The 10516-nt window shown below is 40.6% G+C and overlaps 1 protein-coding gene across 5 annotated transcripts in view; it reads left to right on the top strand.

Annotated features, from left to right (window-relative positions):
* The window catches only part of CNOT4 (CCR4-NOT transcription complex subunit 4), a 113493-nt gene extending 106394 nt beyond the window's left edge, over window positions 1–7099 (top strand). For 2 of the 5 annotated variants that reach the window (XM_033098874.1, XM_033098876.1), the window contains exons 11-12: window positions 4808–5023; window positions 5722–7099. In XM_033098874.1, the coding sequence (XP_032954765.1) occupies window positions 4808–5023; window positions 5722–6023 (518 nt within the window). In that variant the 3' untranslated portion in view covers window positions 6024–7099. The remainder of the gene's footprint in view (window positions 1–4807; window positions 5024–5721) is intronic. The other 3 variants (XM_033098877.1, XM_033098878.1, XM_033098875.1) reach the window with 2 other exon arrangements.
* Window positions 7100–10516: the final 3417 nt, after the last annotated feature.

A 10516-nucleotide genomic window follows, 5' to 3' on the forward strand; every position in this document is an offset into this window, starting at 1 on the left:
CTACTGTTCTTCACCCACCAGCACATTTCCATGCATGTGCCTAACTGGCCTCTCTTTTTCCTAAACATCTTAGCATCTGTTAATCATGTGCAACCCTATGACATTTCTTCAGTTGCTTTTTCAGATTGTAGTTGTTGAACTTGTCCTGTTGTTTTTGTTTTGTTTTTGTTTTTTTATTATTAATTTTTTAATTAAAGTTTATTGGGGTGACAGTTGTTAGTAAAGTTACATAGATTTCAGGTGTACAATTCTGTGTTATATCATCTATAAATCCCACTGTGTGTTCACCACCCAGAGTCGGTTCTCCTTCCATCACCATATATGTGAGAACTTGTCCTGTTGTCGCGTTGTCTCTTCTGGTAGATGTTGAACTCCCTGAGAACGGGAGTCATGGTTTAAGTGCTTCGTTCTTCTTGTGCACATTCAGTAAATAGTTGTTTTTTGTTTTTGTTTTTGTTTTAACCTTGGCAGCCTTAACACATACATTTTGTAATAATTTTTGTTGTTGCTAAAATCTAGATTTGTCATCTTAGTATGTGATGGTAGAACGGTTGTGAACTGGGTGTTAGGCTACCAGCAAGCTGGCGGGATTTTAACCATAATTTCTTCCCTAAAAAGTGTTCTGAGCCAGGTAAACACAGTATACTGATAACTTCTTACACACTAGAATGTGAGAGTGTGGTATGTGGTATCTTGAAAGTACTTTAAATTCTATTTCTTTGAGGTTTATACTGAAAAATAAAACTACTGCGAGCAACTTGACCTGGTCTCCTGCCCTCAAATTATTTAGAACCACAAATAATGTTTTGTTGTACATATTTGAACATTATAAATTAAATTTATAATTTAAACAACAGTTGGGTTGTTTAGTGTCACAAAACTTTTAAACATGTTAGCAGTACTTTAAACATATACAGTCCTCTCCTAATGTATTATACTACTAATTAAATACTTTAAAAATGAAATCACTATCGTTTTTAACATGAAATATGTTTAGTAATTTGATTTTCATTGTACTTTGCTTGGTCTTTTCCAGTCTTTCTTATGGAAAGTTTAAAGTGCTTTCTCATATTCGTCTTTGCAATATTTTGGTGGCAGGGGGACTTGTTAATTAGATTGGGTCCCCAGTACTTCTGTGAGAATCCTGCCTGTTGTCCCTGTGTTCCGAGGAGGAAACCGTTGTGCTCACGCCAGTTCTGGGCACGTGAGAATTCCTCCGCCTGGGCTTTTTGGAAAGCTTTCTATCTGTTCAGTATTGAGCACTAGGGAGAAAAATGTTTTTAGACATTTATCAGGTAATATATAGACTTCACATTGCTTTCCTTCTCCTATTTCATTTTATCTTCACGAGAGAGTGAGTGGATGTTACTCCTACTTACGTATGAAGCAGGATCCTGGGACGTTAAGAGAATGACTGACATGTCCAGTTATATTAAAAACCCGCGTGGAGCCGCCTTTCGCAGTCCATCTGCAGTGTCCAGCGCAGTGTTTTCTCCATTAGACTTGTCCACATTGAATTGTACCCCTGTGTGAATAAAGTTCCTGTATAAATGAAGTTGCATCGAGTCTAATGGTCAGAGTCCTGGGACTATTTGAAAGGAAAATTGTATTTGAGTGGGATTATGTAGAGACTCAGAAAAAGGAATTTTCGCATCAGTGGTTCTCCTCCAGTAACAATTTTCCCCCACTGAGTCTTTGGCCATGCCTGGAGACATTTTTGGTTGTCAAGAACTAGGGGCGTTTGGGGGGAGTTGTGTGTGTACGTGTACGTGTGTACAGGCATGCGTGCACACACCTCCAACTGGCATCTAGTGGGTAGAGTCCAGGGATGCTGCTAAACATCTTCTACTGCATAGAACAGCCCTTACAACAAACAGTCATATAGTCCAAAGTGTCAGTAGTGCTGAAGCTGCTAAGTCCTGCTGTTTGTATTGCAAGGAATGGAATTACCAGAAGCCCTCGCAGCAAAAACAAAATTGGGTCAGAGGCAGGGAGCAGATAAAGGAGGTGACTTCAGGTGCCCTGGACTGAGATGAGCTCTTTTGATGGGGTTAGGTTTTAGCTGATTTTCTTTTCCTTGCCCTTTCTTTGTGCCAGCATTTGCTATAGCAACAGTGGAGAAAACAGTGAAGAAAACGCCTTCTAAGCTACTCGAAATAGCGGTCCCATTCCAAGAACTGAAGATGTCAGTCCACTTCCCTATGTCACTTGCAGCTTCCCTGAACACTGCTTATTGTGCTGTCAGGCTTCCAAGAAGTCCAGGGCACGTGAGAGTTTTGGGCCAGATTGTAGGAATTATAAATAGGAATTATAAACCAGCTAATTTATTTCATAAGGTATCTTACAATCAATCATAGTTCACCCGGCAGGATCTAAGTTTCTCACTGTTTCTGTGTCAGGTACCATTTGTGAATTTCTTTGAGTGGCATACTCTTGCTGAATTTCCTGAGTCTAAAATCAGAGAAACAAATATCTTTTTAAAAAAACAGACTTTATTTTTTTAGAGTTTTTCAAGTTTTTAAGTATTTTAAGTTCACAGCAAAATTGAGTGGAAAGTAGCGTTCCTATGTATCCCCTGTCCTTGAACAAATGTCTTTTGACTTCAATACTAAGTTTTCAATAAACTTTATATACATGCAGTGTTATTCTGTTAATGCAAAACGAGGGCTTTCCTTAGTTCCGGTTCTCATTACATGTAAAGCAGAAGTAAGGAGGAAATCAGTCTTAGTGAGTTACGGGTGTTTTCTTTTCCCTGACTCAGTGGACGAGAGGCTCAAATCACCTACATAGGCTTCTTACTGGCTTTGGCTCCTAGTTTAAGAACATCCATCTGCCTCAAAATTTTCCCACCCAGTTCTACATCGTCTTTTTACATCAGGGCAATTTTCTTTCCCTCCTAGGAAGTTTTCCTTGTTTAGAGTTCAGTTTCTGGTAAACTGAAAACCATCTTAAGTTATTCAGTCTTGACAGTTTGACTGCTTTAAGGGTTAGAATGTACCATAGCCACCAAAGCTTCCTGTAATTGAGGGTGTTCTGGGACTGGAGTGACATCATCTTGTTAGTGCCTCATGCAGGTGGAGTCGGGGACTAACGATTGTGTTGGTGATTAGAATACATCCCCTCTCCTCAACTGCAACGTCCAGCTTGTTCCTTCAGCCAACATATTTCTCTGTCCTGCTCATCGTGGCTAATAGACATAATGCTTCTGTGTTTCTTTTCTGGTTCCTTTTAATCACGGGTTTCATAGGCCCCTGGGTTTTCTCTTAAATATCTGACATATTAAAAAGTCAATTAATAGTCTATACAAAGTAGATAGAGTTAGTGTCACTAAAAACCCAACTTAGGGTCTGGGTTCAAATCCTCACTCTGCAAGTCCTGTGACCTCGGGTCAGTTATTCTGGAGTCTTATTTTATCTGGTAAATGCAAATTATTCCCCGTGCTCTGCAAACCTCACAACATGAAGATCAAGTGAAATAAGTGACTCTGAGAGCGCCTTGTAAGGTGTACAACACAAAGTGTATGGAGGATGCAGCTAGAAGGGTGAGCTTTAGGCAACTGCATTGACTGGGAAATGGAAGTAGGTGGACAGAATTTATTTTCCCTTCCATTGACCTGTGTGTATGGCAGGAATTGCCTTTACTTCATCTTAGTGTAATTCAGAGGTGACTTTTGTCGGTTTTGGTTGTAGGGTTTTTTTTTTGTGCCTTTTTATAAATAAGGTTAATAGGGTTAAATGATTCACTTGTGATACATCAGTGATTGGTGCAAAACAAAATTCTGAATTCACCTGGGCCTGTTACATCATCATCATCATTTTCATTATCATCAGTGGTGATTGCTAATCAATTCTGTAGAACCAGAAATAATTTTCTGTGCTCTTCTCAAAAACCTCAGTGGTAGTTTGACCTATATTCCGGTTTTCAAACAGCGATTATTCTAAGTAGTTACACTGTACCCTTTCTGCCCCCACCCCCCCAACCAGTTAGTTATAAAATGCGGATTCTGGATGGTTGTAGATCAAGTTAGTTTAATCACAATTTATATAAAGCCTTTTGACGCGGAGAGTGACTTACCGTGTTTGATGCTGTTAGTACATAGACCCAGAGAACTGGAGGCCTCATGCGTTGAGTGACTGATAGAAAGAACTGTTAGAGTAGGGTAGGCAGGCTGTGCCGGAAATTATTCCATCTGAAAGGTAGCCCCTGCCTCCTGGGCCTTTGTGACTAATGGAAAAATACTCTTTTCAAATTCAAAAGCCTACTCATGACTGCCTTTCTCCTCTGAAATGCATTACCAGTTTTATAATCAGGAAGAATAATTATTTTCCTTTTTCTATTGGCTTATGTTTATTCTTCATAAAATGACTTTTCTTCCATTTCACGGGCTCAGAAATAAGCTCCTGTATTGAATTTGCAGGCTTGCTTTTTTTATATAGAATAAATCAGCTCAGCTGGCGAAATGCCTCACTTAACTGAAACTTCATAATGTGGCTGGAACGAAATTGTGCTCCGGAGCATTGAGTCTTTAAACTGTATTATTGATTTACAAACGCAAAATGGTGAGGAGGCTAGAAGGAGGAAGCTCCCTCTCCTGATTCTGGAGCAAATTTTTTTCCTCATTTCAGGGGCTCTGAGCTCACGAGCAAATCCCAGACAAGTTTATCTTGCGAGGACAACCCATTTTAAATGCTCAATAAAGAAAGCATAATTCTCCTCCCGCTTAACCACTAAAGAACAACATATGTTTCTAACGTCAGCTTTTTATTTTTTTTTTTATCTTTCATTTTTTTGTTGGTAAATCTCCCAGACAACAGCAGTTCTGTAGAGAGTTTAAATATGAAGGAATGGCAGGACGGGCTAAGGGCACTTCTCCCCAACATTAACATCAACTTTGGTGGACTGCCCAATTCTGCCTGCCCCTCCAACGCCAACAGCCACAGTGCACCAACGTCCAACACTGCCACCACCGACAGCCTGAGTTGGGACAGCCCTGGCAGCTGGACAGACCCAGCCATCATCACAGGTAACTCTCTCACTCCTTCAGCTCCGCTGACTGCCATCAGTTTAGTTTTTTTTTTTTAGCACAGATTAAATTAAAACAGAGGTCTTTTCCCCAGAAGCTTCTTTTCACCAAGCCACATGTGCGGGGTAGCTTGTTTCGTTCTCCGGGGTGCGGTGTCGCTTCATTCTGTTGGCGTAGTTGTGTAACAACACATTTGGTGCCTCGGTTGCTTCTTTTGGTGTCAGTAGGTGCTAACATCTGGCCGCATGTGTGTATTGTTTCGGTCTCAGACTATAGGAAGGATCTGACTTACCCTCTTAAAGGGACATACTCCACTTTTTAAAATAAAGCTCTCTATTATAAGGCTGTCTTGTTTATGTATTGCTATTAGAGGAGAAGCACAATTGGGAAATAACGTCATACAATTCTGGGGACTCGTTTCTGCAGCTCTGCCTCTGTGACAGTGGGGGACAATATCTGGTCTGTGTAGTTGGAAGAGGAGGCATGGGTTTCTGTGACAATAAATTGTGGTCGTTGTGGGTGGAGGCTAAAAGGAATGTAAGATTAAAAAGGTCTTATTTGGAAGGAGTTTAAAATTGTAATCTCTTCGGTTTCTTTTTGGGTAAACTAACCACCTTTGAAAACATTTGTTTGACAAATTTCGTATTCCTTGTGCCCAAACTCACCAGTGTTCCTCTTGTCTTCTTTTCTCTCCTTAGGTATTCCAGCCTCTTCAGGAAACAGTTTAGACTCTCTTCAAGATGACAATCCTCCACACTGGCTAAAATCCCTCCAGGCCCTCACAGAGATGGACGGCCCCAGTGCTGCTCCATCACAGACCCACCACAGCGCCGCCTTCAGCACACAGATCCCTCTGCACAGAGCCAGTTGGAATCCCTACCCTCCTCCTTCAAATCCTTCCAGCTTCCACTCCCCACCCCCAGGCTTTCAGACGGCCTTCAGACCCCCCAGCAAAACCCCCACAGATTTACTACAGAGTTCAACACTGGACCGCCATTAGGGAAAGAGGAGAAACCATTCGAAAAATACAGGATTTGTCCCACCCTGTTTTGCCCTCAGCCCACCCCACAGCTCCCTCTCATCTCTTAAGTTCTGAAGAATCCAGTTCCTGATCAGTTTTTTTTCTCTCTACCCCCAGATGCAATGCGATCACAGGGTCATTACCGTCTTTTTTTTCATTGTAAGAGTTTCTGTTGATCCAGCATTTGAGTGACACTGTTGAATGTTTCCTAAAAATGCCTTTTTAAGGAGGAGAAAAAAAATAAAGGGCAGTCTCGATACTTAGAAAATTACTGTTTGTGACGCGTAATAATGACATAATCTGCTTAGCAGAAAATGACGATTAATCTCTAGGAAAGGTCAAGTCAATGCATTGTCAACTGCAGAAGTTTGAAAACCAGGTTAATCGAAATGAGATTGCTAGATACGTGGGGGAAAGCGGTGGTCCTGGCATCCATCTCGTATTCAGCTTATCACTATTGCAGGGAAGATGCTTTTAATTTAATTTAATTTTTAATTGTTTTGGCAAGTTGATGGAGACGACTTGATTGTGTTGTGAAGAAAAATAATTTATTGAAAGTTGATGGAAAGACACATTGATCTGTAGTAGTAACTGGCCAATTGCTAAAGAGTTTATAAGGAGGGGAGAACTATTTTTTTTTTTTAAAGGAGAAAATATGTTTTGGCTTTAGATTCAAAATAAATTCAAATGTTTTAAAGAAAAAAAGTATTCACAGATGTAATACCTATGCATACTATAAGAGCTGAAATAGACGTGATTTCTTAAGTCTTTCTCATCTGTCAGAATCTTTTTTTCTTTTACATTAAATTCACCTGACTCGGGCCCTCAGCACCGCTCTGGGCCATCTGACCACCATCAACAGCAAATCTCTGACCTCCTTGCCTGCAGCTTATTTAACCCTGTAGTTTCTGGACATTTGTGCAGTATTGAAAAGACAGGAGAAAAGAAAACAAACCTGGTTATAACCTGACGCTAAAACTAAAAAAAAGGAAATGTACCTCTTTCTTCAGAATTAAAACTAAAATCTTAAATAAAACAGAAAACTTGATGATGACCCTTGGAATGTTCTTGTTTTTTGTTTTTCCGTTTCATTGCACGTGAGTTCAAAACAGTTCGTGAGAGCAGTCATCAGACGTTTCCATTGTTGTTACAGCGTCAACAATAGGGAGGGTGGTATAGAAGAAGAAAGTAGGTAAAATTCATGGTATTGTCGGTCTCTGCCATCTTTGAAGTCCAGCCCACCTTGTCCTTAAGACGTCCTCTTGCAGTGGCTCTCTGTAGAAGACACCTCCTTCTGCTATTGTATTGTGCAGACCAAACCTTCCAAACTGAGGAGCCTCGTGTACCAGAAAGGAGCTGGGCTCTGGATATGCTGAGGTGTTGGTTGTCTTGGGGAGACCTGGGCGGGGGTGAGGGTGGGGCGGCAGCAGCACCTTGGAGAGCGCCATGATGGGAAAGGTGGGGGAACATTGATTGGACAACCCACCGTTAGATCTTGTATGGCCAGCCGTCAAGGGAATACCTGCTGATGGAGAGAAGGTCACACCACTGACCAAAGGCAAGTAGAGGACAGAACTGACATGTTCCCTACCAGATTGCTAGGATTCTGTGTGGTGTGTGTGTGTCCTCACTTGGATTACATTCACAAGTCCAAAGCTACAGGTGGCATGTTTTCAGCCACAGGCACTAAGGGAATCTTTGTAGGATGAATGAAACAGATCTTCTAACTCTTACATTGTGCTTTCAAATGCATTTTCTCCTTCTTAACCTTTAATTTGTACTTCAACTTACTACCAACACCCTCTCCCTCAAAAAACAAACAAACAAACAAAAAGTTTCAACACCATTTTTGAAAAACATGTGAACAGAATAGTTGCAAATGTTACCACAAAGAGATGTTGACTGGGTGACTAGTAAATTGGTTTTTATTTTCTTTTTTAATTTACCAAAATGTTACTATGATAGAGAAGAGAGGACCAAAAACTTTAGGATCTCTTTGTCCTGTGAACGTTGCTTCAGTCTCCTGAATAGTTGCTTCAGTCTCCTGAATATTCACATTGCACTGCCAAGGGATGGATTAACACGTATATAATAGTCAGGTAGCAGTGAATTGTAGTCAAGGCTTTGGGGTGGGGGTGTGGAGGGACGGTTGGATACTCCTGGGAATCCGGTCTATCAATAAAAATGTTGCTTTTTCTGTAAGAGGAGGGAAATTCTATCTTTCAAGGCTGTGCTATGATTGTATGTTTAATGAATCCTACATAAGACTTTATAAAACATAAATACCATGTAAAGAATAATAATTAAAAACAATAAAAACCTGTGCCTACCACCCAAGTTAAAAATAGAACCTGCCATATCTTAAAAGGCCCCTATCAGCTCTTCTCCAGTATACTTCCTTTTCTTTTCTCACCATCCACAAATAACCATTATCTTGGTTTCTGTGTTAATCTTCCTTTTTTTTTTTTTTTAAAGCTTTGCCACTTATGTATGTATCCCTGAAGAATACATTGTTCGGTTTGGGAAATCTGAGTAGGAAAAACCAAGGCCTAGCTGTGTAAGGAAAGGGCAGTATTGTCACTATTAGATCAAGGCTTTTCGGAGAAGATAAACAGATTCTCTGGGTCATAGCTTGGCTTTCCCTTCTCTGATAATTTATAAAAGCAGTTTGGCAGAAGACGGTGTGCAAGGGCACAAGTGCGTCCTGAGAAACAGGGTCCACCACAGTCGGACACCTGACAGGATGCTTGTGTGAGCCAGTTCCAGGATGTCTGGCCAAGAGGTGGTCTGTTTTCAGTGTCTCAGCTCACAGTGGCCTCCCTCCTGTAGATCACACACAACACGTGTCAGTCAGTGAGTTCAGCAGGCCTGGAGGGACGAACAGTAATTTCATTAGGTTTGGTCAGAATCAGACAAGTGCAGAAAAGAACCTGGACCAAACTGACTCGGGCAGTTGATATAATAGCAGTGAGAATCTTAGAACTGACAACCTGTCTGTCAGTCTGTCTCCTGGGTCCCAGTGCTCAGATCTGGTGTACAGCTGGTATTCCTAGTATTTCCTTTCCCCACTCTCCTTTTTTGGGTCTTTTCCCCCTGTATTTCTATATGTCATATCCTAGTCTGTTTTTTATTCTCTAATGTTGTTGGAGTGACATCCTCCAGTAACTTGAGAAAAGCGTGTGGGAGATAAATATTTTAGTAATTTGCATATCTGAAAATACTGTCTCCGTTGACAGTTTGGTGGATCCAGGATTCTAAATTGTAGATATTTTTTTCCCTTTCGAATTTTGAAAGCATTAATCTGTTGTTTCCTTGCAGTATTGCTGTTAAGAATCCAAAGCCTCTCGCAATCCTTTATGTGTAATCCTTTTTCCTCCCTCTCTGGAGGTTTACAGAAATTGTGTTTTTGGTGTTCTGAAATCTCACAGTGATGTTCCTTGTGGGTCTATTTTAATACATTGTGCTGGACACAGCCGATACACAGTAGGCTTTCAAACTCTGGTGACTAGTGTCCTTCAGTTCTGGGAAATTTTCTTGACTTAACTTCATTAATGAATTTCTTGCAATTATTTTCTCTGTTCTCTCTTTCTAAAAATCCCATTATTCAAATATCAGCTCTTCTGTGTTTCTTTTTTCCAATTTTCCATCTCTGTCTTTTGCTCTTCTTTCAAGAACAACTTGGTTTATAGTTTTATTCTCCTTGTGTTGTTTCTGTTTCTCCAAGTTGGTTTTAGCTGTTGGTTTGCTTTGATCTCTCACTGCCATAATTTGAGCGTTCTCAGATCCCTGGTAATCCTTGCTTACCTGCTCATGCATAAAACTAAAAAGGTGATAGGAAATTTTGGAAACTTGAAGGCTTGCCAAGTTTGGACTTCACTTTTGGAAGATCTGGATGGGCTCTGTGTTGGGGAATGTTTTCAGTCCTTTTCTTTTGGGCTGGTCAGATTCTAGGGAGAAGAATCTTAGAATGGCTGGCCTAGAGGATAAGGGTCTGACTTTATGCATATATTCACTTAATTGCTGTATTGAGTTCTTTTCCTCTCCAGAGATTGTCTCCAAATATCTCCCACTTAGGATACGTATGGTTGCACTATGGTGTGGAGTTGAGGATTAAATCTAGAGAACTAATGTCTTAACATATCTTTCTCAGTAATCTTTATTTTAGCCCCGTCCCGCACATTTTATTCTTGGCTCTAGGGGTAACTGACTGGCACTGTCAGTTTCTGTGCCTCCGAGGATTGCGGTGAAAATTGAGGTGGGTCTCAGCTTTCCCACCATTAGCTGAGGCTTCTCAGATCAGCCAAGTGAGTTCTCTCTACCATCTGCTTTCTAGGTCACCATGTTTTGTTCTGTCGTCTCCTCTTCTGTTCTCTCTGTTTTTTAAATTCTAATTTTAGCAGAACTTGAAGAAATTGTATTAAATAGTGTAGGTTTAATCTGCCATCTTAGTCCAGATTTGTGCTCTGTTGTTA

Source organism: Rhinolophus ferrumequinum, chromosome 26 (genome assembly GCF_004115265.2).
Source record: "Rhinolophus ferrumequinum isolate MPI-CBG mRhiFer1 chromosome 26, mRhiFer1_v1.p, whole genome shotgun sequence".
Classification (NCBI taxonomy): Eukaryota; Metazoa; Chordata; class Mammalia; order Chiroptera; family Rhinolophidae; genus Rhinolophus; species Rhinolophus ferrumequinum.